This window comes from Miniopterus schreibersii, assembly GCF_964146895.1.
Source record: "Miniopterus schreibersii genome assembly, chromosome: 12".
In the NCBI taxonomy this organism is placed as follows: domain Eukaryota; kingdom Metazoa; phylum Chordata; class Mammalia; order Chiroptera; family Miniopteridae; genus Miniopterus; species Miniopterus schreibersii.
This window is the reverse complement of record NC_138112.1, coordinates 68,492,565-68,519,644: the sequence shown is the minus strand read 5'-3', so window position 1 is coordinate 68,519,644 and position 27,080 is coordinate 68,492,565. Positions and strand designations below refer to the sequence as shown.

Genomic DNA, 27,080 nt, shown 5'->3' with positions numbered 1-27,080 from the left:
TCATGTGACCCAGACACTCTCTCCCCACCCGGCTGCGGGGCAGGGGCGGAGGCGGGGCGGGGGAGGGGGAGGGAGGCGAGGCTGCTGGCAGGCCCGCCCCCTCCACACACCCCCTCCTGCTGCTGCAGGGGAAAGGGGACGCACCGCCCAGGGGGCAGGGCTCCGGGTCGAGGCCGCCAGAACTCAGGCGGCGGGGCGCTGTCCCAAGGAGAGGCTGGGGTGGGGGGGTGCTGAGACTTAAGGAGGAAGCCGAACATGAGCACGGAGAATCATGTTTATTGCACACGTTTTGGGTAGTGGGAAGTCCCGAGAGGGAACACACAGCAGGCTCCATCCAGGTGAGAGGCTCAGGGGGGCATGATCCCTGGGCCTGGGGGAGGCCCGGGTGGTGGCTGCAGCTGCTGCCTCTGCTGTTGCTCCTGCTGGAGCCTGGCTTTGTTGGCCCTGCAGGAGAGAGCACCAGGGTGGTTGGAACAGGGATCCTAGAGGGTAGTACAGGACAGTGAAGAAGGCAGGGTAGAACAGGGACAGACCTGGCTCGGGCCCGAGTCTCATTGTAGATGGCTGTGATGATCCGATCCTTTTCATCCATGAAGCTACGGTGCATCTGCTCCAGCTTCCTGTAAGGGGGTTACAGTTAGCCCTGGGTCTCCCAAATCCTGCTGTTCCCCAAGTCCCACCCCCCTGTACCCTACTCTAGGATGTCACTGCTTTACATTTGTGGGGACCTCAGCCTAACTGCCTGTGTTAGCTGGGGAGAGCAAACAGAGTGGCCAGGCTTGTCCAGGGTCCAATGGTGACCCAGGTCCCCAGCTATCCTGCTGAAGGTAGCGACAGCAGCACTGAACATCAGGGTGGTCCTCGCAGGAGATTAGAAAGGGTTGTATGTCTAACTCTGTCACTGAACTAGGCAGGCTGCTCGCAGTGTGCACTGCCTTTATGTACGTTTGCTGTAGAACCTCAGTGTCCTAGCACGCATGAGAGAGGGGTGGGGAAACAGCAGACATGCCAAACAAGTGAGGACAGTTTTTACAATGCATTTCTTTCTTGTGCATGATTCTGGTTGGCTCCACCACTTCCTGGCAGCCAGCACCAAAGATTTACATACAAATTATAAAAAAAACAAAAAAACCTGAAAATTACATTAGCCCTTAGTGAAGAACTGCCTTTCTAAGTAAGAAGAGGCTCGAGAGACCCATTTCATACAATTCTTAGCTTGAGAGACACAAGAGTGCAGGCCACATGGGTGGCACACTGGGCTTCACTCCCCCTCTTACCCTCTGTCCACCCACCCCCACCCCTCTGGGAAAAGCAGGGATGCACCTGAAGGCAACATAGTGCAGGCCCATGCCTGCCAGCATGATCAGGAGGCAGTACCCCAGCACCCGCTGATTGTGTCTATGCTGCTGCCGCCTCGACTCTGGTCCCTGAGGCCTCACACCAGGAAACTGGGCCCAGTATTGTGCATTGGGGGGTGCCCAGGAGCTACTGGAAAGGAGAAAAAGGGACAGTGTGGGGATGAGGCTCCCAAGACTTGGAGGGGAAGAAGTGAGCTGCAAGATACTGTACCTGTGTGTATGATGAGTAGACCTGGGATGGGCTGTGGTTCCTGGAGGCTTTGGGGGAGTCGCTGAGCGGAGCTGGTGATCATAGTTGCGGCGGCTCTGCTCCCGGCTGAGTACTTGGTATGCTTCACTCAGCTCCACAAAGCGGCTGTGCAGAGCTGGGTTTCCAGGGTCCCGGTCAGGGTGCAGCTGGGGTGGGGCAGGATTCCCCTCATCTACTTTCCCATGCTCCATCTCCATAATATCCACCCACAAGGGCTCAAATCATTCCCAGAGGCCCTGTCTGGACAGTGACCTTAACTCTCAGGCCCTCAGAGTGGCCAACCCACCAGAAAGCCAGAGTCAGGAAGCACTCTTGCTTCCTCCCCACCTGATGCCTAGCTCTCACTATATGCCCTGGTCCAGGTTTTCTCAAGAGCAGGCAGGTCAAGAAAACCAAGCCCAGCCCATCAGACAGGATCCCTGGCTTTCCTCACACCTCTGCCCTTGGGGAACCTCCCTCTTCCTATGCATGCTGAGGGAATGTGCCACTAGCCAGAGTGAGCCACTCAACTCCGTTCCTGGGAATTTGGAGTGTACCCCATCTGGCTCAGATTTCCCCTCCCACCTCCCTGCCCAGTACCTCTTTGGACTTGGAGAAGAAAGCTCGTTTAACTTCTTCAGTGCTGGCACCAGGATGCACCCCCAACAGTTCATAGTAGTTACTGGGGCCAGACCTGTGGAGAGAGGCCAGAACCTGTAGGGGCTAAGGAAACACAGAAGATACCCCTTCCCTACCCCTCCCAGCTCCGCTGGGCCACACCCTTCAACTCAGCAACCAGGAGCTGAGGGGGCTGAGTCAGGTTCATGGGAGACCTATCTCCAAACCATCTCTCCTTTTTGAGTGTTTGGGGAATGGTGCAGATCAGACCAGAGTGTCTCAAAATGTAGTCCTCAGGCTCCATGTGTCAGAAACACCGAAAAAGCTTGTTTAAAAACGATTCCTGAGCCCCACCTCATTCCTGCAGATAGAATCTCCAGAGCAGGACCCAGGAATCTGCATTTTTGTAAACCCCCCACCCCCCACCCCCGGGGGTTATGATCAGCGTTGCTCCACAACATTGGGTTTGGCTTTCAAACTCCAGATCTGCCTCATAACTCGCTGTATAGCCTTGGTGATCATCCCTTAATCTCTGATCCTCAGCAGTGAAGGTGAGGTTTACCTGAGACAAGGCTGTAAGGCACTTGACACAGAGATCACAACTACCTCAGCACCTAGGGCAGGGCCTAGAGCTGGGCCCTCAACAAAAACCCACTGAACGACCGGCCGAGGGGCAGGCACCGGGCCGCCGACTCACCGCTGCCTGGCGGCCTCCGCGAAGAGCCGGGTGAGAGGGCTGCGGGGCCACAGGCGACAAAGGCACAGGGGCAGCAGGGGCAACATGGCGGCAGGAGGGCAGCTAGTGAAAGGAGGTCACAAAGAAGAGTGCATTGGGACCAGACTTCAAGCGCTCCGGGGGCAGAAGGAAGCAGCCGGGCCCCATTTACTTGCAAAGGAAAACTGAAGCAGGCCCGGAGAACCCATGGACAGGCGGGGCCTTGATCAAGATCAGACCCCAGTGCCCTAGACCTGTCCTGCCTCTGACCCGGGCCCTTCTCCACACTGGCCCCGGCGTCTGGGCGGCCGCCCGGAGCGCGGAGACCCCGCGCTGGGGGGCGGACGCAGGAGGAGCCGCACCAAGCCCCGCCCCTGCAGCACCCACTCGCACCTTGGCCGCCGCCATTTCCTGTACCGCTTGAGGCCCCACTCCCACACTCATTGGCTTAGACACGCAGACCACGCCCACCGCACCGGAAGGTGCAATGGGCCCTGCCCCCGTAACCCATTGGCCTTTGACGTCTCGGGCCCGCCCCCGAGGTCGGTACCTTGGACGCGCCCAGAGGTGCTGGCGTTCACCCAGGAAGCGGGGGGCACCAAGCCTGCCACTCAGTGAGGCTTTCGGCCCAGCTGCCGTCGTTCTGTCCACGAACATGGCTGTCACTCCGCTTTATAAAATGTTTTACAGAGCAGCGTCCACCCCCTAGTCGACCTGGAACCTCACCAGAGCCTGGCAAAGGGACATGGCCCTCGTTCCAGCTGGCAGAGGGCAAAACTGAGGCTGGGCTTTCTTTTTTCCAAGTCGCTTGTTCTGTCTCCATCACCTACCCCAGGCTCTCCCAGCGGCCCCTCTCTGTCTCGTGGGAACAGCACATGTCAACGGAATCCAAGAATAAAGTCCTTTATTGTCTTTCGAGCTGTGGTGATAGGACTGGGGACCCTAGGGCGACTCAGGTGGGACTTCCCTGGACCAGGTTGTAGAGGAAGATGGCGCCTTTGGCGGAGGGGCAGAGTTCAGCCCACATTTCAGTCTCCTGCAACCTCCTCACGCACTGTGGGGAGACAAAGATCCAGACATCTAGCTCTCAGGTCTCTTGAGGGAGCTGTGCCCAGAGTTCCTGAACCCCAGAGTCCTCTGCACTGTACAGTCCCTAGAGAGACATGTTAAAGAGGCTGAACAGGTCCCTGGCCCTCTCCCTTGGGCTTTTGGGCATCCCCAGTGAGGCCTTGTGGCTCTGGAGAAAAGCTCTGAGAGATCTGGGAGCCCCATCTGACCCTGCCTTCCCCGCAGACAGACATGCATCAGCAGGCCTCTGCAAGTCCCAACCCCAGCTCCTTGTACAAGCAAGACTTTGCCACCTCGCACCTGTGTCTCCACAAAGATAATTTCCGTGGACTCGTGGGCCTCAGGTCCCCCACTCATGTAGTGCTTTCTCACCTGCTCTGAAGTCAGGCTGCACCTGGGCAAGATATGAGAATGGCCTGGTGGTTGCCCAGCCCCTGGGAGGTCCCTGTGGAGCCGCAGCTGCCTCAGCCATGCCCCTCAACCACCCACCTACCCCAGTACCCAGGACTCTCCCCAGAGCTCACTCACTGGACGTAGAACTCGGCACTGGCACGGCCCGCACTGGTCTCATTGCACGCAATGCCCAATAACAGCGGTTGGCTCAGGGTGAGCAGTGGCAGGTTCACCTGGGGCCAGGGTCCCACCTGTCAGTGCTCACTGCCCACATCCCTGCCCCTCTCAATGGAGAACAGCACATGCATTACCCTTGTATAACATTTTAGGGTTTGTAGCTTAAGTGCCCAGAATCACAGGATGTTGGATCTTGGGCATGTTAGAGATTGAATAATCTGCCCAGAGTCACCAAAGGAAAATCGGTAAATCGACTTCCAGTTACTTCTCTTTTCAACAAACCTGGGGGACGGGTAGGCAAGGCATTTATCATTGTTCACATTGTAAAGAGGAAGAACTTGAGGCACACAGAAATGAGGGCTAGAATTCCATTCCAAGTGTGCCCACTGCAAAGCCAAGTTCTTCCCTCAATGCCACATGCCTGCAGACCCTCCCACCAGTCCAGACGAAGGTTCATTCTGGCACGTTCCAGCCCACCACCCTGTCCTGGCCACCCTCCCTTCCAGCCCACCACCTTGTCCTGGCCACTGCTCACTCACCTCATCACAGATCTCCTGGAGGACACTGGAGAAGAGCTCATGTACCACCAGCTCCCCAGGGAGGTCCTTGTGCAGAGGGCTGTCACCAGGGCACAGGGCCTGTGAGAGGTCAGGCTTAGCCTCTGTTCCCCACCTCTTCTGGCCCTGCCTTCCCTCACACTTGCTGGCCCTGAGGGCCTGTTTGGGCACAGTGGTCCCCAGACCCAGGCCCTTCTTTTCCAGATGGATGACCAGAGGTCCAGCTAGGTCTTTGCTCCCATTCCCTAGCTTCTTACAGGTCTGGGGAAGAGATCAGTGGGTAAGTTGAGGGCGCTGCCTTGGGCAGACACTTTCAGAGAAATACTAGGCCAATTCTCCTTTGAGGGATGAGGAAAACTAAGTTGAGGTGTCTGGGTCCTTGTGCCTTTGCTCCCAGCCTTGCATCTCACCTGAGGCTCAGGGTGCCCACCAGGCACGTCCACCATCCCAGGTGCCTCAGCCACTCGCCCAGAGCGACGCAGGAAGACAAGAAAGTCATCAGCGGTGATCAGTGCTGCGCCGACCCCCAGAGGGTCTGCTAGGTAGGCTTGCTTGTTACCCCAGTCGGCAGCCCCCTGCTGTCGCAGCCAGGCAGCTGAACTGGCCCAGTTGGTGCCCAGAAAGTCTCGATAGGAAGTAAGGCCCAGGCGCAGAAGCAACTGTGGCCCCTGGGAGCCAGTGGGCGCCAGGGCCGCAGAGTGCAGGCGGAACTTAGGAGCATCAAAAAGCCAGGGCTGGGCCTGTAGCCGGCTCTCCCAGACAGCAGCGATGGCCTTGTCCCCTCCTGGCAGTGGATGACGGTCGTGGGCTGGGCTCAGCTCAGCTCGTACTTGATCCTCGGGCAGCCCGCCCGGGGGGCACTGCAGCAGCAGAGACACCTCAGTGTCCATGGTCTGAACAGTGCAGCTCTGGGGAAGGTCACAGCCAGGCCTGTCACCGTGGGGGACCCACAGCCACCCACAGACCTACTGAGAATACCCCCAGCCCTTAGGCAACCCCTGGGCAGTAAAGTGTCTTACCATCCAGACATCCCTGGGACTCCCGGGGACCCCTACTACCCATCGGCCCTGAGCCCAGTCACCCCCCCAACGTCCATGTCTCCCAAACCCAGGGGTCCTGCCTCCAACCCGATACTCAGGAACCCCCTCAGGGTCCAGAAATCCAGCCTCGGGCGGGCACTCACCACCCCCTGGGCCCGCAGTCTCCGCCCCCTTCCCCGGAGCGGAAGTTCCGCCCCCCCAGGCTTCTCATTGGCCGGCTTCGGCTTCGGCTCCGGAGCGTGCGAGCCGCCGCTTGGCCGCGGGAGTTGGAGCGCCCGCCCCGTCTGCGTCCGCGGGTCGCGGTCTCCCGCTCGGCCGGCCGGCCGCAGGCCCCGCCTCCTCAGGCCCGCAGAGCGGGACTGACCCGCGAGCCCGGAGCGCGGGGCTCGGCTCCACTGCACTCTGTGGCTGACAGTGTGACCTTGGGCGAGTCTCGCCCGCTGGGCCTCAGTTTTCCTATTTGCAGCAGGGAGTTGGGGCGGGAGGTGAACTTAATGAGCTGCTATCCCCGGCCCAGCTCGCGTCGTGAGGCTTTGTGACTTTCTGGGCAGGGTGGAGTCATGGAGGGTCTTTAACAGCCCCCACAGGCCGATGCTCCCCACGGGTTTTGGCCATGAGTTCTGGAGGGAGGAAGCAGGAAGCAGCAGGGCCCAGGAGTAGAAGGGCTCACCGACCCCCGGGACAGGTGCGCCCCTCCCGCCCTCACCTCCACCCCCATGGTGGACGGGGCGGTAAGGGAGCTCTGGCTCCCTGGGAAATGCTGCTGGGTGGGACTGGGGGCTGATGGATCATACTATCCTCTGGAGAGCAGAGGGACTCCTCTCCCTCTGGTCTCCCCCTGATGCAGGTCACTCAGAGTTCAGGGTGGGCAGCAGGGCAGGGGATCATGTCTGAACTCTTGCAGGACCGAGATGTGCAACTGTCCAAGGCTCTGTCCTATGCCCTGCGCCACGGGGCCCTGAAGCTGGGGCTTCCCATGGGGCCTGGTAAGTGACGATCTTGGAGGCTGGGGTAAGGAAGGGCTCCAGCGCAGGGAGCAGTGTGAGCCTGTCTGACTGCTCTCCCCCATGGCTCCCAGCACAGCCCAGTGGGGATGGTATATAGGGACGTCCCTCCATTTACAGGGAAGACCCAGAGCCCAATATTATTTCTTGGGCAAACTGGGAGAGGAGCCTCTCTTTGGGCCAGGCCTGTGACCCAGTAAACACTTATCCCAAAAGTGGGCACAGGGTGGGGTGGAGGTGGTACAAATGAGGCTCATTGAGTATCCATTTTGAGCGAAATAGTGTGCAAAAAAGGGTCACTTTATCTTTGTGACCTTCCATGAGGCAAATCCTATTCCCTTGTCAGTTGAAGAAACTGAGGCCCAGAAAGGGGAGACTTTCTAAAGGTCACGTAGATGAACCCTTGTGACCTCCAAGCTCTGTTCTGGTTGTGCATGTCTCCCCGTTAATTCTGGCTCACAAGTTAAACTCCTCAGCATCCCATCTGCCCACAGGCGGCTTCGTGCCCTTGAGTGCCCTCTTGCAGCTGCCTCAGTTCCGCAGCTTCTCAGCTGAAGATGTGCAGCGTGTGGTGGACACCAATGGGAAGCAGCGTTTCGCCTTGCAGCCGGGGGACCTCAGCACCGGCCCCCTCATCCGAGCCAATCAGGGTCACTCCTTGCAGGTGGGGGCTAACAGGACAAGTGGGAGAGCAAGGTGGGACCCCTGTCTGTGATGGGGGTTCTCACTACTGCCCACTCCCCCACCCATGCCAGGTACCTGAGTTGGAGCTGATGCCCCTGGAGACCCCACAAGACCTGCCCCTGGTGCTCGTCCATGGCACATTCTGGCAGCACTGGCCCTCCATCCGGCTTAAGGGCCTGTCCTGCCGGGGAAGGACACACATCCACCTGGCCACAGGACTGCCTGGGGACCCTGGTGTCATCAGTGGTCAGTGCTCCCCCAGCTACTCCTACCCACTCTCTCCTCCCAGGTGCCCATCCAAGGGTCCTAGCCTCTTTTGTCCAAAGCCACCCCATACCCTGTATGCAGCAGCACCCCCTTCCCACTGAGCCCAGGACCCTAGCCTGCCCATGTTTGATAACTACAACCTCAGACGCCCCTGGTCCCAGCTCCAGTTGTCTCTGCAGGCATGCGGCCAAACTGCCAAGTGGCCGTGTTCATCAATGGGCCCCTCGCCCTGGCAGGTGAGTCTGGACACAGCAGGGACTGCCTTAGGCCTTCAGAGAGGGCCTGAGTCACATCTCTGGCTCTGTCTGCAGATGGAATCCCCTTCTTCCGCTCTGCCAATGGGGTGATCCTGACTCCAGGAAATGCTGATGGCTTCCTGCTTCCCAAGTACTTCAAGGAGGCCCTGCAGCTGCGGCCTACCCGTGAGAACCTCCATTCTACCCCTGTGCTTTGTGCCTGAAGCCTGTGCCCTTTGCCCTTTACCTCCTTCCAGCTCCCAATCCCTGGCTGATTTAGGTCTCCCTTTCTCTAATCAATTTGTCTCTATCTCAGGAAAACCCCTCTCCCTGGCTGATAATGAAGAGACAGAGTGTCAGAGTGGCCCCAAGCACAGCTCCAGAGAAAGAAGGACGATCCAACAATAAAATATTTATTTTAAAAAAATGTAAAAAGAAACTCTAGTCTGAAACCATGAATTATCCTGTAGCTACAGCTGGTCTTCCTTGTGTGCTTAGGGACTACAACAAGGTCTGGGGCGTTGGTCTCAGCCACTCAGACAAGGGAAGGGCTGTGCTGTAGAGCTCAGGACCCACCCTCCCTAGCCTGGGGGATGGCAGTCTGTCCCAGCCAGGTCCCTGGTCTGCACAAAGCCAGTGACAGCGTGTTAATGTGCCCAGCTCGATGCATGTCTGGAGAGGGTGTGGACAGTGAGTCCCAGTGGGTGTGGGCTTAGGAGCGGCATGGCAAGTGGTGAGTGGGACAAGGGCAGTAAGAAAGGCCTCAAAAGGCCTCGTGGCCTCCTGTGAGCTGCAGGAAGAGGTCCTCGTCCAGCTCCTCCCCTCGGGCCCGCTCCCGCGTTGACAGGAAAATGTAGCCCCCTATGTACTCATGCACAATGCGGCAGCTGGCAGACACACAGCTGAAAGCCACGTTGATGTGTTCGTCAAACTCGATGGCGACCTGCAGGGTGGGCAGTCAGAGGGGCTGGTAGGTGGGATAAGGGAGCAGCCCTGCCCTGGCCTGCCCTGCCCTGGCTGTCTAGCCCAGCCCCCGCTCCCTACCCTCACCCTCACTCTGGGCCCACCTGCCGGATGTCCCAGTTGACATTCCACTGGCGCATGTTGCTGAAACGCCAGGTCTTGACCACATCGCCCACGGCCAAGTCAATGCGGATCAGTCGGTTATTGGCTATGCCCAGGATCTCATCTTTCCTGCTGCCCTTGAACCTGGTCCCCAGGAGGACAGAGTGTGAGCAAGGGCCCCACCCCATAGCCCTGGAACCTGCCCAGACAGCCTGGTGCAGTGCCCAGGAGTGTGTTGTGCAAGTAAGTCATTTAGGTTCTCTGGGCCTCAAGTTCCTCATCTGGAAAATGGGAGTTAATTGATACCATCATTATAATAACATTTAGCAGCATCAGGCAAATAGTCCATGCCCTTAAATAACATTTTTTGTATCATCATCATCTGTTGCCTCAGTCATATCTTTTTTTAAAATTTAAAATATATCTTGCCCGGCCAGGCGTGGCTCAGCGATTGAGCGTCGGTCTAGGATCCAGGAGATGGCGGTTTGATTCCCGGTCAGAGCACATGCCCAGGTTGCAGGCTTGATCCCCAGTAGGGGGCCTGCAGAAGGCAGCCGATCAATGACTCTCTCATCACTAATGTTTCTCTCTCTCCTTTCCTCTCTCTGAAATCAATAAAGATACGTTTTTTTAAAAAATTATTAACATATATCTTTTATTGATTTTAGAGAGATGAAGGGAGAGGGAGAAAGAGAGAAACATCAATGATGAGAGTCATTGATCGGCTGCCTCCTGTATTCCCCCGACTGGGGATCAAGCCCGCAGCCTGGGCATGTGCCCTGACCGGGAATCAAACTGCAATCTCCTGGATCATAGGTTGATGCTCAACCACTGAACCATGCCAGCTGGGCTCAATCATATCTTTGCAAGCTTGGGAAATGGGCAAAGGGGCACTCTCTGTCCCTGTCACAGCAGCCCACGTTGGTCCTGTCCTGGACCAGCTAACAGAGGCTGGGAGAGGGAATGGTCCGTGGCAGAGCTGGGATGGAGCTGGATCTCCTGCTTTCCTGGTCTGATCTCTGTGTTTGCTGTGGGAGTGGAGGATGGGTGGGGCACACGGGGTACCCTCAGTAAGGTGTGCCCACAGAGAACAGGAGGAGAGGCTTCAGGATGCCCCCCCACCAGGCAGCAGGTGGAGGCAGAGAGGGCCAGGATAGGGCTCTTACCTGACTATGACATAGGAGATGCCAAAGTCGGGCAGGGACTGCCAGGCCTGGATGAAGCGCAGCTGGGCCTCGGACAATGAGAGTTGGGCCACGTTCTGGTGGGCTTCCAGGATCCGCGGGGTGAGCTGTGGGACCACACTGGTGAGGGCCTTCCAAAGTCCCTGAGACCCCCTGCCTGTCCCCATCAGGGACACAGGATGCTGAGCCTAGGGCAGGGGTAGTGCCCATTGTGGGGCCACCAGGGTGCACCCTCTCGCCACTCATCAAATATGAGCTAGGCCAGGCCCTGAGGTAGACGTGGCATCTGGACCATGACCCCCTCTTTTCTGGGAGGGGACCAGCATACTCAGTCTCGGGACGTGGGTGGAAGAAGGAATGAGTGAGCATATGGCTCCCCAGAGGAAGGCTCTGTGGAGATCCAGAGGCCAAGGATGGCCAGGTAAACGCTGTGGTAGTTCCCACCACCCACTCCCTCTGGCACCTGTTTGGCCTTGAACTTTCGCTGGAAGCGGGGGGCAACAAGGCCATAAGGGTTGAGGCCCTCCGCGGAGGCATCAGGGCCCTGGGGCTGGTTGCCCACGCCCCCAGTGCCTGTCCGCTGCAGGCTGAGGAAGGCCAGGATGGCCTGCACCTCGCTGGTGTAGCTGCTGTCTGCCATGGTGCGGCCCTTGGAGGCCAGGCGGCAGCCAGCCATCCAGTGGGCGTACTGCTGCTCCTGTGGGAGGAGGACGGGGGAGCGTGGTAAGGGGCTAGTCAGGCTCTGGTTCAGCCCGCTGCTCCTTCCCTGACCCCACTCCCGCCTTAGCCCGACTCTGGGCCCTGCCCGGCCCTCACATCCTGGCAGCGCAGGTATAGCTCACTCATGCCCTCAGGGGAGGGCACCAGGAGTTTGATGCAGAATTTCTGGCCTGAGACGTTGACATCAGGGACCACCTCACAGCCTGGAGGGAGAAGACGGGGTGGGCTAGAAGACTGGAGAAGGGGAGCCCTGCCTGCGAGGCCCCCAGGCAAATGCCAGCTACCTGAGAACAGGGTATTGTCCCTGGCACTCACCTGGCCAGCCCACAGCCCTGCCCTTGTCCCTGTCCCGGCCAGGCCCCCCTCACTTACCCTTGAGGTTGAGTTGCTGAATGGGGTCCCCTGGGGCTTCATCCTGGCTCTTGTAGTAGGACAGGGTGGTCTCCTTGAACACCACCCAGTGCTGGCGATACCCCTTCAGGGTCAGCTTCCGGGGCCTGAGGGTGAGGCGGCAGGTGGTGACAGGCCACCTCCCTCCCTCCTTTCTCTCCACACTGGCCCCTCCGGCAGGCAGGCTGCCAACTCTGTGTCCAAACTCACCGGAAGATCCGGAGATGATCCTTCAGTTCTGGGATGGTGGTGAGGCTGTCCTGGGGAGGAGAGGAGTCAGAGGGGGCCTAGTTCCTGGGCTTGACCCTGACCCCGGCCCCCGACTGGAGCCCCTCCTCACCAGCGCATCTGTGCGCGCTGACCCCTCCAGCTTCACCTCCAGGTTGTTCAGGGCTGCATCAAGGTCATCCAGCCCCGGGTCTGTGCCGGCTGGTTCGCTCACCTCCCCACTCTGAGACAGCTTGTTGATGTGGTACTGGGTGCGGCACATGGCCAGGGAGGGCTCAGAGGGCAGCCCATTCGCCCCACCACACCTGAGCTGGCTTCCCTGGAGATGGGCCCCACTCTGGAAGACCCTCTTGCCTCGGAATTAGCTGCCTCCCTGCGCCCTGCCCCCCGGGCCCCCAGGCCTGCCTGGCACCTGCAGGGCTGCAAACACCATCATCTCCTCCTCGGTGCAGTCGGTCTCCTCCAACAGCAGGTCCCACCGGGCCTGCTCATACAGCTGGGTCAGCCGCACCGGGTCTGTCTGGAGCCGGGGAGGGAGAGACTAGGTTGGTCAGGTGTCAAGCTCCAGGGCCCAGCCCCTGCAAGCCTCAGCCCTGGCCTCTGCTGTGGCAAGCTCACTTAGTGGCCCCACATGGGCAGAAGACCCCAGCCCAGCTTTAGAGCTTGCCTGCTCCATCTGCCCAGGCACATGGTCCCTGGGAACCTTTGCACAGACGTCTATTGTGTCTCCACATGCTGCTGAGGGCAGCAGGGGCCTGAGTAAACCAATCAGTAAATAGGTAAAGTGACCCCAGAGTGTGATAAAAGCTATAAAGAAAACAGCTGCCACGGGCTGGCTAGTTCTGCCCTCAGGCAAAACACAAGTCTGATGACTGAGTTTGGAACCCGGTTGCAGGGAGCTCCTCTACCGGAGGAAGCATTCAGGGAAGGACTCCCTGAGGAGGTGGCATGCTGTGCTCAGTGTGAAGAATGACAATGGGCCACTAAAGGGAAGGCTAATAGGAAGAACATTCCAGAGAAAAGAAACGGGGAGTGCAAAGCTCAAAGGGGCATCCAGCTACCCACAAAAGACCAAGCCCATGCTCCCTCGGAAACCCACCAAAACTCATAGCGAAGGCATAAAAAAGGTCAGCCCAAAAGGCAAAGACCAGAGAGGGGACTAGAGCAGGGGAGAGAGAAAATTCTGGAAGCTGAGGAGCAAAACAGGAATGGGAACTGGGCTTCAGGGAGAGAGCTGGGATCTCATGCTGTCCTTTCTTGTCCTGTGGGAAAGGCACTAAGGAATTTTGAAATTAGAAAGCAAACAAAAGAACAGAGATCTGGACACATACATCCAGTTCCCATGGCAGAGCCCAGGACAGGCTCCAGACTGGGATCCCCTGGTTGAGCAGCAAGGGCGGGCTGAAATGAGGGCTGTAGAAAGTATATCAAAGGAGAAGGTCCCTCGTGACAGCCAGCTGGCACCTGGCAGAAGCCACAGATTTACTCTCTTGAGATGCTGAGCCAGAGGTGCCCCTGCATTTGGTACTTCAGGCACAGCTGGGGGTTGGGAGAGGGTGGTGAGTTTAGAGAAGCTTGGAATTCTGAGAGGTGAGATACCCAGCACTTGCCGACTTGTCACCCAAGACATTGGCAGTAAGCCTTCTATGCCCAGTCAGGAGATCAGAAGGTTCACTGCTGAGAAATGATGAGCCAAAGAGAACCCCCACAAAAGTAGCATTCCTGCCCTAACACCCCCAAGAGTTCCCCAAAATGCCAAGCCCTACTCATGTACTCAGGGTTTCCGATAGGCTTATAAGAGCCTTATAAATATGAAAGGACCAGCAAGGATTCCCCACATTTTTAGGAAGCTGCTAGCATGAACTATACAGACCAAGACAAACAGCAAAAAAAACTTGGAGGTGCCCGGGTGGCGTGGCTCAGTGGTTGAGCATCACCCTACTATGATCCAGGAGATCATAGTTTGATTCCCAGTCAGGGCACATGCCCAGGTTGCAGGCTCGATCCCAGGTAGGGGGAGGCAGATCAATGACTCTCTCTCATCATTGATGTTTCTATCTCTCTCTGCCTCTCCCTTCCTCTCTCTGAAAAAAAATTTTTTTTTTTTTGGTAAATTGAAGTAAATAAAGACAATGTAGAGAGCAGAAGAAAACTAGTCAAAATCCTTATAGGGACAAAATACTGCACTCATAAAACAAGAACAGGATGCTATTTTAAAAAGGAACATAATTATAAAGTCATAGTAATTAAGATTGTGTGGCATTGGCAATGAGAAACAAATTGACCAATGGAACCAAAGAGAGTCAGAGAGAGATCTACACATGTATGTTCACCTGACTTAGGACAAAGGTGATCCTGCAGTCACTGGGGAAAGAATGCTCCTTTTAGTAAATTACACTGGATCAATTGGATAACCATGTGTCAAAAAAATTATTTGTACCCCTACCTCACACCACATACAAATAACAATTCCAGATGGATTGTAGATCCAAATGTGCAAATTAAAACTAAGCCTTTAGAGAAAAATAGGACTATATCTTGTGATCTTGGAATAAAAAAGATTTCTTAAACAGGACACAAAAGATGTTAATCATAAAAGAAGAAACATAAATCAGAATACATTAAAATCAGGAACTTTTGTTTATCAAAATAAACCATAATGTGCTTGCTTAGGAAAACATATACAAAATTAACCATTAAGAGAATGAAAAGGCAGAGCACAGAGTGGAAAAATATATTCACAATATATTTATCTGACAAAGTGCTCATATACCAAATACATGAAGAACCACAAAGCATGCCCGGCTGGGTGTGGCTCAGCAGTTGAGCATCGACCTAGGATAAAGGAGATCAGGATTTGATTCCTGGTCAGGGCACATGTCCGGGTTGCGGGCTAGGCAGCCAATCAGTGACTCTCTCATCATTGATGTTTCTATCTCTCTCTCCCCCACCCTTTCCTCTCTCTGAAATCAATAAAGATATGTTTAAAAAAAAAACAAAAAAAAACTACAAAGCAGTATGAAAAGAGTAAGCAAGTCAATATAAAAACTGGCAAAAAACCTGAACAGAAACTTCACAAAAGAGGATTTCCAAACTGCCAGTGGCCCTATGAAAAGGGCTCAACTTGATTACTCCTCAGGGAAATGTAAATTAAAGCCACATAAAAAGCACATCACTGGTTGTTGGGTGTGGGAGGAGGAATGACTGCAAATGGGCACCAGAGAACTTTCTGGGGTGATGGAAATGTTCTAAAACTAGACTGTGGTGACAACTGTATAAATTTACTAAAAATAATCAAACTGAATGCTTATAATGGGTGATTTTTATGGTATGTAAATTATATCTCAGTAAAGCTGTTTTAAAAAACCTATAAATAAAAAACCATGTGAGATACCTTTACACACCTACCAGAAAAGCTACAATGGAAAAGATAGGAAATACCAAGTACTGGTGGAACTGTGGAACAACTGACACTCTCATACACTGCTGATGGGGGGCAGGGGGTCAATTGGTATAACCACTTTGGAAAGCTGTTTAACAGTTTTCTACTATAGGCTTCCAATGTCTGCCCTGGAACCCAGCAATTCCACCTCTGGGTATGTACCCTACAGAAATCTGTACCTGGCCCTGCCGGGGTAGTTCAGCTGGTTAGAGTGTCATCCTGATATGCCAAGGTTGTAGGTTCGATCCCAGTCAGGACACATACAAGAAGTAACCAATGAATGCATCAATAATAAGTGGAACAGCAAATTGATCTCTCTTTTTCTCGATCTCTCTCTCTCTCCCTTCCTTTCTTTCTCTTTCTAAAATCAATCAATAAATAAAACATTTTTTAAAAGTTGATTTCCCCATTTCTTAAAAAAAGAGAAGAAATGTGTACCTATGTTCACCAAAAGACATATACTGAAATGTTCATATCATCTCTGTTCTTAATAGCCCCAGTCTGGAAATTGCACAATGCCCATTAACAGTAGAATGGAAATTAATTGTGGTATATTGACATAACAGAATGTAACATACCAATAAGAAATAATAAAATACAACTATACATCACATGGATGAATCATACAAGCACAATGCTGAGTGAAAGAGCACAGACATAAAAGAGTATATACTGTGTGATTTCATTTAGATAGATTTCAAACACAGGCAAAACTCATCTATGGTGTTAGAGGTAACAATAGTTGTTGCCTCTATGGGAGATAGTGCCTGGAAGGAGAATGAGTGAGGCTTTTGGTGGCTGGTAAAGTGCTGTAAGCTTTAATTTAAAAAAATCAAACTTTATTGATTTCAAAGAGAGGAAGGGAGAGGGAGAGAGAGAGATAGAAACATCAGTGATGATAGGGTCATTGATTGGCTGCCTCCTGCACGACCCCCACTAGGGATCGAGCCCGCAACCTGGGCATGTGCCCTGACCGCAAATCGAACCACCATCTCCTGGACCATAGGTTGATGCTCACCTCCTGAGCCGTGCTGGCCAGGGAATGCTGTAAGCTTTAAAAAGGAACACTCAGAAAATAAGAGCTCTTAGAACTTAAAAATATAGCTGCAGAAATTAAAGATTGAATAGTTCATTTGGAAGATAAGTCAAGAAACTCTCCAGAAAGTAGAATGAAAAGACAATGAGCTTAAAAAAGAGAAAGAAAAAAGTAAATGTATAATTTGTTTCTTTGAAAAATCAATCCAGGAGGTCTACATCTACTAGGTCCCAGAAAAATGAAGGGGTAAAAATTATTAAAGAAATTGTAGCCCGGCCGGGCGTGGCTCAGCGGTTGAGTTTTGACCTAGGATCCAGGTGATTGGGGTTCGATTCCCGGTTGGGGCACATGCCCAGGTTGTGGGCTCAGTCCCTAGTTGGGGGCGTGCAGGAGGCAGCCGATCAATGACTCTCTCACCATTGATGTCTCTATCTCTCTCTCTCCCTCTCCTTTCCTCTCTCTGAAATCAATAAAGATATATTAAAAAAAAAAAAAGGAAATTGTAAAGGGCATTTTTCCAGGACTAGAGGACCCGGATTTCTAATTTGAAAGGGCTCAGCAAGTGTGCAGGCCAATCAATGAAGAAAGATCCACACTATTGAAAGATTTAGAACACCAAGAGATAAGGAGGAGATTTTAAAAGTTTCTAATACCTGCCCCCTACATTGGGGTGAAGACAGTGAACACCCCAATGGCAAGCCACTGATAGCCTTTTTGGGTCTCTCTTCTAATTGTGCACAGATAGACAATTAATAGAAAAACAGGTTAATAAAAATATAGCAATTATGAACTATAAGAAAACTTGACCAAGAAAGGAAATATCATTACTCTGTGGCTAGCTAAGAACACTATTTATATGTGTTACTATTTATAGCCATGATCATGTTGTTTTAACCAAAAACTATAGCACAACTCAATTGGAAAGGTGCAAAGAAATGTGTATATTGTAGAGGAGGGGGGAGGGTATAAGACAGCTAAATCTTCATCTTTCATAAAAGTCAATAGACAATGTGTGAAATGAAAACACCAAGGAATGGAAATGTATAAGCGTGTCATAGAGACATAAATGCCAGAATAAAAAGCTACAGAGTTAAACTCCAGTCTTTAAGGGTGAGAGATCTGGGATAAGAAGAGGTATAGCAGGGAGCTGGGTGTGTTGTCGCTGTTGTTGTTGTTACAAACCTGGTAGGACTATTTAACTCTTTAAGCTATCATATATTACTTAAACAAAAAATAAAATTTAATCTAAAACAAAACCAAAGAGAACAACAAAGACCAAATGGTTTTTAGATATTGGACAACAGACCACATGAGACAGTGATCCCTGAGAGAAGGTGCAATAAGGTGACTCTTGAGATTGCCCCAGCTGACCTCCTGGAGAGAGTTTCTAGGCTTCAGATAGGGAGTAGGACCCCAAACAGAGCCCAGCATTGTCCCTTGAGTTGAGGAGATATAGTTGAGAATTAGGGAGTCCAAGGCAGCCAGAGTTCACAGGACACAGGACTGGAGGGGAGACAGCTACATTCGCAGAGAGAAAGCTCTGGAGTCCAGCAGAGGGCTCCTCTTGAGTCTTTAGCTGAGAACTGATTAGTGTATTTGTGTAAGGAAATTACCCAAGACTGGTAGAAGAAAACTCTGAAAAGGAACAGGCGGGACATTTACCAGACCTTACACAGGGTGTGGTGGGAACAGTCACATTCCTAACAGCCAAGTTAGAGAACTCTCTTCACACATGGCTCATCAGATACTTGGAAGGCTATTCCCTTTGTAAGGGGGTAAATTAGCCTTAGATTAGAAGATGCTCTTGTTTTGTTTAATTAATGTTCAGGTCTTGGAAGGATCAAACTGCTTCCAAGTTTCTTAACTTCATCCCCAAACAAGTTTTGTAAATATTTAAAGGACTACAAAAAAACTCATCACTCAAGAGCATAAAATTTGTCATGTCTTGCATCAAATAAAAAAATGACCAGGCCTGGCCTGGCTGGTGTGGCTCAGCGGTTGAGCATTGACCTAGGATCCAGGAGATCGAGGTTCGATTCCTGGTCAGGGCCCATACCCGGGTTGCAGGCTCAATTCCCGGGGTGGGGGGGAGAGGGGGGGCATGCTGGAGGCAGCCAATCAATGACTCATCACTGATGTTTCTATCCCTCTCTCCCTCTCCCTTCTTCTCTCTGAAATCAATAAAAAAATATATTTTTTAAAAAATGACCAGGCATGAATACAAGTAGAAAAATACAACTCATAATGAAGATATAAGTAGTCAATAGAAATAGATCCCGAAATGGCTTAGATTATAAAACTCATAGACAAAAACACTAGAGGTTATTATGAATACAGGGCAGGGCAAAAGTAGTTTTATAGCTGTAAGTACACGAAACACAGTTTATTCTTCTATTATTATTTATTATTTATTAATTATTGTATTATTTTCCATATAGACAACTGTAAACCTATTTTGCCCCACCCTGTATATCCTGTATGTTCAAGAAAGTAGAGAAAAGCATGAGTATGTTAAGGAGAGATATGGAAAATATTAAAAAGATAAAAATTGAGCTCCATGAACCCCAAGCATATGAAACCTGAAGTGAACCAAGGCACATAATAATCAAATTGTTTAAAATCAGCGATAAAAAGATCATAAAAGCAGTCAGAAAAAAAAAGACACATTACATACAGATGAACAAAGAATGACAGCAGATCCATTGTTGGAAGCAGTGTAAGCCACAAGACCATTAAGTTACTGCAAAATAAATAAAAATAAAAAACCTGTCAACCAGCCGGCCAGGTGTAGCTCAGCAGTTGAGCATGGACCTAGGATTCAGGAGATTGCAGTTTGATTCCCAGTCAGGGCACATGCCCAGGATTGCAGGCTCAATCCCCAGTAGGGGGCGTGCAGCAGGCAGTTGATCAATGATGAGTATCTCATCATTGATGTTTCTATTTCTCCCTCTCCCTTCCTCTCTCTGAAATCAATAAAGATATATTTAAAAAAAAAATCTGTCAATCAAGAAAGGTATTTTTACACCAAGTAAAAATATCTTTCAAAATCACAGGCAAAATGACGACTCATGGACATATGAAAGCTGCAAGAATTCATCATCAGGTCAGCACAGAAATGTTAAAGAAAGTCCTTCAGGCAGACAGAAATGATATCAGCAGAAATCTGGCCTATACACAGGAATAAAGGGCGTGGGAAATGGTGAGTGTGTGGGCAGGTATAGAAGACTTTTTCATATGTTTTAAATGTCTTTGTAGGACATTTGGCTGAAGGAACTGCTCTGTATCTTAACTGTATCAATGTTAACATCCTGGTTGGGATCCTGGTGGGGGGAAACTGGGCAGGGTATCCAGGTATCTAGGACCTCTGTGTGTTATTTCTTACAGCTCTCTGTGAATCTGTAGTTATCTCAAAACAAAAATGTAATATAATTGACTGGTTAAAGCAAAAGTAATATTGATGACAACTCAATGATAAAAATTATCCACTCAAAAATTTGTACATGAATATTCAATGCAGCATTATTCATAGTAGCCAACAAGTGAGGGGGAAAAACCAAATGTCTATTAAGTGATATAAATAAAATGTGGCATATCTATACAATGGAATATTACTCAGCCATAAAAAGGAATAAAGCACTAATCCACACTACAGCATGGATGAACCTCAAAAAACATGCTAAGTTAAAGAAGCCAGACACAAAGAGCCAAGTATTGGATGATTCCATTGATATAAAATGTCCACAATAAGCAAAGCTATAGAGACAAAAAGTAGTTGCCTGGGGCTGGGGGAGTTGGGGATAAATGGGGAGTGGCTGCTAGTGAGTGTGAGATTTCTTTTTGGGGTGATGAAATCTAAAACTGATTGTGATGGCTGCACAACTCTGTGAACATACTAAAAACTATTGACTTGTACAGTTCAATGGGCAAATTATATGATATATGAGTTGTTTCTCAATACAGAATAATAATGATAATCACAGCAACAAGTATGACACAGTATTGTGGTTTCTGGCACACAGAGAAGTGAAGTGTGTGATCACCAGATGGGAAGTGAAAGTATCCTGTTGTAAGGTTCTTAGACTCTGTGAAGTGGTAATATTACTAGTTGGTAATAGTATATGTGTGCTATAACCCCTAACGTATCAACTAAAAGGGAAAAAGCATAGCTAATAAGCTAATGTAAAGGAGATAAGATGGAATCATGATAATTGCTCAATCTGAGGAGGCAGGAAAGGCAAGAGAAGGGAACAAGAAAGTCCCCAGGAGAGGAAGGGGTTGGGGAAAGGAGGTGGTATGAGTGAAAGGGAGTGGGCGGGAGGCAGAGAGGTCATGGTGGGCTGGGCCAGATCAGGCTGGGCCTCAGGGAATGGCAGCTGGGACTATAGGCAGCCCCAGAAGCGTCGTAAGCAGGAGCGACATGACCTAATGTGTACTCGCAAGTGTTCATTCCAGAGCTGTGTGGAGGCGGGAGGCCCAGAGAGGAAGAAGGCTAATGAGGAGGGCTATACCGTAACCCACATGAGAGAGGCTGACAACCAGACAGGTGATGCGACAAGAGAAGTGCGGGCCGTTTGGGATTTTGGTCCGAGGGAGGATCAACAGGACACCTTGAAGGGTGGGGTAGGAGGAAAAGGGAAGGTTCCATAATGTTCAAGTCCAGGCTTTGCAATGAATCTATAAGTGGTGGTCTATAAGTCTATAATATATAAGTCCTGCTGCCTGCAGGAGTCTGAGGTGCCTATTTCGGTACCTGAGTGGAGATGGCCAGTTGGACATGCGAGTCTAGGGCTCAGGGGGAGATTGTAAAATGGGAGCTGTGAAGAGCACACAAATGATATTTAAATCCATAAGACTGGAGATTCCTGGGAGACAGGGTGGAGAAGGAGGCAGGGATGGAACCCAGGGGTTTTGCCAACTCCCAGAGGTGGTGGAGATGGGAAGGACAGCCGAGGAGCCTGCAGGGCAGCTGGAGGCCGTGAGCACATGGAAGTCACAAATGGCTGAGTAACAAGTGAGCAGGAAGAGAGCAGAGGATAGACAGCACTGAGGCGTGGTTACCTAGGTAGATGTGCTTTCGTGTGTGGATGGGACAAAGACACCAGGATAGATTTTGCTGAGAAAGGAGTCGATTAGCACCCAGGAAAGGCTGGGAAACAGAAGATGGGACCCTAAGAGCTCTGTAGACAATGGCTGCCGTTAGAAGTTTTTCAGTGAAGGGGGCAGAGAAGTGGGCAGAGGGAGTGCCTGTGGGCTCTGGTGGTCTTTCAGAGAGATGCATGGAGCCTGCAGGTTGCCATTGGGGACAGTAGGCTGGGAGGGAGAGATGTACACTGGCACCTGCCTCAAAGCCTGGTCCCTGGCTCACCTCTAGTCCCTGCAGGTTCTAGTGCCACCTCCTTTGGGAAGCCTTCCCTGAGCCCAGGTGTCGGGCATCTCCCACCTGAGCAGGCCTCCCAGGAGCGCTCTCCACTGTCTACACTGATCTGTGGTCATTATCTCCCTGATGCCCGTGGCATCAGCCCAGGCCCAGAACTGTGCTGGCAGAGTTAATAAACGGGTGTGGATGGCCAAACAGACAGAGACAAGACCCCTACGAGTCTCTGACGTTCCCAAAGCCTAGACCCCTAAACCTAGGTCCACATGTCCCACTGACCCAGACCCCTGGCCCACCTTGGGATCCAGGTCGAAGAAGCTGTAGTACTTGAAGCGCAGCCATAGCATGTCCCCGGCCTTGATGCCCTGCTGCATGAGGCATCGTGACGAGTCCAGCCACCTGGGTGGGCCACGGCACAGGCAGGGGTCAGGGCTGAGCCAGCTATAGCGCTGGGGCAGGGTGGTAGGCTAGGAGGGGGGCTTGGGGGCAAGCACACACATATAGGAACAGCCTGGAAACAGGAGGTGTGGATTTGGGGTGAGCAGGACAAGGAAGGTGTGAGCCCTGAGAGTGGGGGGCCACCCACAAGAGGACGCAGCCCTAGGTGCAGACCGGGCAGACAGTGCACCTGCTATGGAGCTGGGTCTTGTCCAACAGGGAGCTGGGCCGAGGCAGGCGCTGAAGCAGGAGGGGGTCGGGCGGCGGCTGGGGCCGGCTCAGCAGGCGGTAGCAGGCCTCGGTGTGGGCGCTGTCTGAGAAGTGGGCCGGCATCCCCCGGAACACCGCAGGCGCCACCCCTGGAGTGCAGGCTGGGCTCAGCCAGGCGGCCCCGCCCCACCCAGCCTCAGGGGCCTGCTTCCCCCGCTGCCCCCCTTCCCCCCCCCTCCCCGGCCCGGCCCACCCCTGGGTGCTCACCCCCGGCCAGGACGACCTTGGTCAAGTCAAACACCTCCTCCTCGGGCTCCTTCTCCTTTTTCTTCTTCTCCTTCTTCTCAGGGGCCCGGAGCAGAGACAGCTCTTCAGGGTGCCGGATACCTGAGGGGCGCCGGGCTCAGAGGGGGCCAGGCCCAGCCCTGGGGCCTCCTGCCCCCTCCCCACATGGGCACTTTGGGGCAGGTCACAGCCCTGCAGGCAGGATGGGCACCAGGGTAGCGAGGACAATGTGCCTATAGCTGGGCCTGTAAAGGGAGGGGACCAGCCTAGTGCAGGGCCGGCGCAGGGTGGCGCAGTGGGGAGCCCCAGGGACTCACTGAGGAGGCGGCAGATGGCGGCCACGGCCTGGAAGAGGGGCTGGGAGAAGCTGGCTCGGATGCGCAAAGCCCGGCGGTTGGGCAGCCGCAGGATGACGGGCCGGTGCTGGGGCCCGAAGAAGAGGCGGGCGTCGGCCAGGATGCCATACTTATCCAGCGTCCAGTGCGTCTGCAGCAGCCACTGCCTTTTCTGTTCCCACCAAATGGCGTGGTCCGACCAGTCCTGCTTGCGATCTGCGGGGCCACAGGAAAGGGGGCGGGGGCCCATCAGCCATGGAGGACCCCGTCCCCAACACTGAGCACCAGCCTACGATTCTGAGGCCTGTGGAAGACCAAGGATGAGCTCGGCCCTTCCTTTCCAGGGGCTCAGCTCCTCGTCTCCACCCCTCCTCCACCGCCTGCCCTAATGTCGCCTGTGCTACCTAATGAAGGGAGCTTCCCCACCTGGATCCGTCTGCCCTCTTGGTGGTGCTGGAGCCCCCCTGCTCCCTCTCCCCCTCTCCTCTTGATTCTTTGCTCCTGTTTTTTGTCCCCCTTGGCCCCTTGCCTGGCCATCCCCCATCCTGGCCAGGGTCCCTCTTCGACCACAGCCTTTTCTTTGGGGCCTCACCTAGGCTGTGGCTTCGCCTTCCTGCAGTGACCCCAGGCCAGAAACCTACAAGCCACCTGCCAAGGGGCACATCCACCGGCTTCACTCCAAAACCTTGTTCACCAGGCCAGGTGCCGGCTCTGGGTCTAGAAATGTGATGACCAGTCCCAGCCCCCAAGGTGCTCATCTTAACCCTGGTCTGCCTGACATGGACGGAGGCGCCCTTTCTCCTCACCGGTGACTCTGCCACCTCTGGGGGCTGATGACAAAGCTTCTCCTACCAGGCCTGGGTGTCATCCCTTTCACTTTAGATACCACCTTTAATCGATGTCAGTCAGACCTCCAAGAGCCACCCTTCTGTCAATCTTGGGTGCCAACCCACATTATGAGGCTGTCTCCCTGCCTCCAGCCTACCACCACCAGCGGGACTGGCCTAATGTGAGCCTTTGCCTGACAGTCTCCCTTGGGTGGTGGCCTCTACCTCCAGGAGAGAGTCCAAAATCCTTATGAGGGTTCTTGTCGCCCTCCAGGAGTCCCTCACCTGGCATAGATGCCCCAGTTCAGAACACCTTTGCCTGACGTTGCATCTCCCTCCTCCCTCCTCCCTGCTGTGGCCCCTCTCAGGACTCATTGAGTGGCTTCTCCTGTGAACCTCCCCGTCGCAGGCCTGGTGCCACCCTCTCCTGGCTCCAGGCCCCCATGCTGGCTCCTTCTGGGCTGCCCCAGCCGTCCGTGCTGCTCTTGCCATGCTCCAGGAAGCCAGGCTCTGGCACAGGCTCAGCTCAGCTGAGCATCAGTGGATGTCTGACACACTAAGGAATTACTAGGAACAGGAGGGGTGGGCACAATGTCCCCACTGCAGGGGGTCGGAGTTGAAGGGATTTGCCTTGGGGAGCCCTGCAGTGGGTGGAGGAGTGGGGTCTGTCTGCCTCCCTGTTTAGGCCTCTTGCATTGTGCCATGTGCCATGCCCTGGGGCAATCAGGTCTTCCTTGCTCAGCCCCTGCTTGGCCTGCCATGCCTGAGTCTCTGTCTGATGCCCAGTCTCCTGAGGAACCCTCTGTTCCCAACTTTTGCTTCCACAGCCTCCCTGGGCCCTGCCTTCTGGAAGCTCGCTCACCTTTTAACCAAGCTGTCCTGGGGCCCTGATCTCCCACCTATCTCCCTCCCAGGAGGCACCTGGTGGGCTGGCTGGGTATGAGGAAGCCCCTCCCCCCAGGCCACTCAGGCTCCTGGCTCGGACTATCGAGGGGCTGCGACCAGCTCTAGCTATCAGGGTATGCCTACTGCCCTCCCAGGAAGGGGCAGTCCCACCCCAGCAGGGAAAGGTGATGAGATGCCACTGGCCCTGCTCCTTTCAATGGCTGATACCACAGGCTGCTCTGCTGTAACTTCCTGTGGGGGCAGGGCCTTCCCACCCAGGCTGGGCCTGTCACCAGCCTGCTGAGGGCTTCCGCCTTAGGGAGGAGGTGTGGGAGCAGGCCCCTAGGTCCCCAGGAGCCCTGTCTTCTCTCCCCTCGGACCTCCGGAATGTGAACTCTTCCTCAGCCCAGGCAAGGCCCCCTCTGCCCCAAGAAGTAGGGGAATGGAGGATTGTGGCCGGGTCTGCTCCTTGGGGACTTAGCAGAATCAGCCAGAGTGGGAGGAAGGGAGGGAAGACGGTGGGAGGGAGGGGAAGTGGGGAAAATGTCTTTTTTGGAACCAAATGATTAAGCTGGTGCCTGAGTCACTGTGACACCGTTATCTAGGGCTGTGCAGCAGGGAAGTGCCGAGGGCTACCAGTTGTCACCAGTTGTAGTCACCCCGCGGTGCTGAGATCAGCAGCAGGGTTGAGGGCACTCACTGATCTGCTCCACGATCTTCAGGAGCACCCCGCCAATGTGCGACTCCCCTGTGACCCGGAGGGTGACTGACTCAGCCTCGGGATCCTCCTCTCCCACAAATACTCGCAGCTCCCAGGACGAGTCGATGTAGTCCCCGGTGGCTGTCTTCATGCCCGCCATGGCTGCGGCAGCTCTAGGGTGGGTGGGGAGGAAGCAAAGTGGGCAAGGCGCTGGGCCTGGTAGGCTACGCGGGTTCAAGTTGAAGAGGCTCCACGTTGCCCTGGACAGGTAGGGGGCAGAGCAAACCCGTAGCCAGTACACATGGCAGCAGCAAGATATGGTGCTGAGTTGTTCCAGGCAGAATTCAGACCCTCGCATCATGGTTAAGTTGCAAGGACCCTCAGAGACCGTGTTGTCCACCCACTCCCATCTTACAGACGGGAAAACTGAGGCCCAGTAAGAGTAAGAAGGGGCTCACTCAAGAGCACCCAGCTTAATGGCAGAGCTGGGCACCTCCACCTACTTTCCCAGCTCACAACTCACCCCAAGCCCACACTGGCAGCTGCCTACCCTGGAAATGGTTGTAAACCCAGGTCAGAAAATAAATCCAATCCTGACCCAACGATGAGCGCCAAACATCCCAGACCAGCGAGGCCTCTCTAGAGTAGGGGCAGGTCCAGGCCGCTGCATGGAGAAGGCCATCGGGGCCACGGGGGCTGTAGCAGGGCAAAGGAGAGGAGGGCGTCGGCTTACCTTGCCTGCAAGGGTTTGGAGCTGCAGGTGGAGGGTTGCAGTGTCAGCCACTCCTGGCCTCAGCCTGAGCACCTGCAGACTTCTGGGTGCTTCTTTCTCCTCCACTTTCTCTTTGGAGCTTCCTTCAAAGGGCAGCCCTTGAGTCTAAAGCAGGGCGGGCTCAGCTCCTCCCTAGGGCGGGCTGGTGGCTCTGGGTGCAGGAAGCAAACTGCCAGCCACGGCTGAGGGCCACAGGGTGGCCCCGCCTTGGTTCCCAGTGAACACAGGAAGCAAGGGAGGAGTAAGGCTGGTGGACCCAATACCACAAAAGGGTCCCCTCATTTGGAGGGTTGCTTGGTTCAAGAGAAGCCATCAATTTGTATTCATGGCTAGGTCCCCTGTAGGAAGCCATCTCCCATCTCCCATCTGCCATGAGGTGGGTGCCTTTGGGCCATAAAGATCCCAGGAGGCCAAGGAGAGCCATGGAATTGAACGGATCAGATCCAGGTTACTTAGGACTTAACAGGTCAAGTCAGCTCAAGACCCAATGTCCCTTATCACCACTAAGACACTTGAAGGCCAGAGGAAAAACAACTTCCTTGTCTTTCCTGTCCCCAATAAGGGCCTCCATTTCTAAACTTGTCCATCTTAGACCTGCCCTGGGAAACAGCTCAAAAAATTGGCTCATCTTTCACAACCTCCCTGCCCCAGGTGCTCCTTCCCACCCCCAGGATCCCGAAGCTCACTCCTGTCAAGCTCCTACTCAAATGTGACCTCAGAGGGTCCCTGGTAGCCCAGCCTACTCCCGCCCAGCCCTGCACTGGGATGTAAGCTTGGGGAGAGCTAGGCCTTGTGTTTACTCCTGGCTCCCTGCAGGAACTTGGCTTTTCCAATTTAGGGCTG

At 53.6% G+C, this 27,080-nt stretch overlaps 3 protein-coding genes across 18 annotated transcripts; 1 reads left to right on the top strand and 2 right to left on the bottom strand.

Moving 5' to 3' along the window:
- Nucleotides 1-256: 256 nt before the first annotated feature.
- Nucleotides 257-6,450, bottom strand: LOC308564789 (uridine diphosphate glucose pyrophosphatase NUDT22). 8 transcript variants are annotated; one of them, XM_081153485.1, is made up of 10 exons: nt 6,135-6,220; nt 5,526-6,023; nt 5,098-5,196; nt 4,517-4,614; nt 2,903-3,004; nt 2,188-2,281; nt 1,570-1,754; nt 1,324-1,488; nt 534-620; nt 257-444 (listed from the first exon to the last, which is right to left on the bottom strand). In XM_081153485.1, the coding sequence occupies exons 1-10, from the start codon at nt 6,135-6,137 to the stop codon at nt 348-350; spliced, it is 1,428 nt and encodes a 475-aa protein (XP_081009611.1). In that variant the 5' UTR covers nt 6,138-6,220; the 3' UTR covers nt 257-347. The 8 variants fall into 8 exon arrangements, with proteins under 8 accessions (XP_081009611.1, XP_081009609.1, XP_081009608.1 ...); XM_081153483.1 differs by lacking the exon at nt 6,135-6,220 and adding an exon at nt 6,299-6,330 and having other exon boundaries at nt 1,324-1,754; XM_081153482.1 differs by having other exon boundaries at nt 1,324-1,754.
- On the top strand, nt 6,368-8,766 carry TRPT1 (tRNA phosphotransferase 1; the record flags this gene model as incomplete). 9 transcript variants are annotated; one of them, XM_081153539.1, is made up of 8 exons in its annotated part: nt 6,506-6,640; nt 6,734-6,840; nt 7,060-7,141; nt 7,654-7,823; nt 7,915-8,089; nt 8,290-8,346; nt 8,422-8,532; nt 8,663-8,754. In XM_081153539.1, the coding sequence occupies exons 2-8, from the start codon at nt 6,769-6,771 to the stop codon at nt 8,752-8,754; spliced, it is 759 nt and encodes a 252-aa protein (XP_081009665.1). In that variant the 5' UTR covers nt 6,506-6,640; nt 6,734-6,768. The 9 variants fall into 9 exon arrangements, with proteins under 9 accessions (XP_081009669.1, XP_081009668.1, XP_081009663.1 ...); XM_081153543.1 differs by lacking the exon at nt 6,734-6,840 and having other exon boundaries at nt 6,368-6,581; XM_081153542.1 differs by lacking the exon at nt 6,734-6,840 and having other exon boundaries at nt 6,384-6,581; nt 7,636-7,823.
- FERMT3 (FERM domain containing kindlin 3) lies at nt 8,739-26,344 on the bottom strand. Its single transcript, XM_081153454.1, has 15 exons — nt 26,199-26,344; nt 25,466-25,638; nt 23,036-23,269; nt 22,701-22,820; nt 22,414-22,582; nt 22,082-22,184; nt 12,346-12,453; nt 12,046-12,180; nt 11,916-11,965; nt 11,688-11,812; nt 11,412-11,518; nt 11,059-11,292; nt 10,578-10,702; nt 9,414-9,555; nt 8,739-9,289 (listed from the first exon to the last, which is right to left on the bottom strand). Exons 2-15 carry the CDS (start codon nt 25,623-25,625, stop codon nt 9,110-9,112), a joined length of 1,992 nt encoding a protein of 663 aa, XP_081009580.1. The 5' UTR covers nt 25,626-25,638; nt 26,199-26,344; the 3' UTR covers nt 8,739-9,109.
- Between the last annotated feature and the right edge of the window lie 736 nt (nt 26,345-27,080).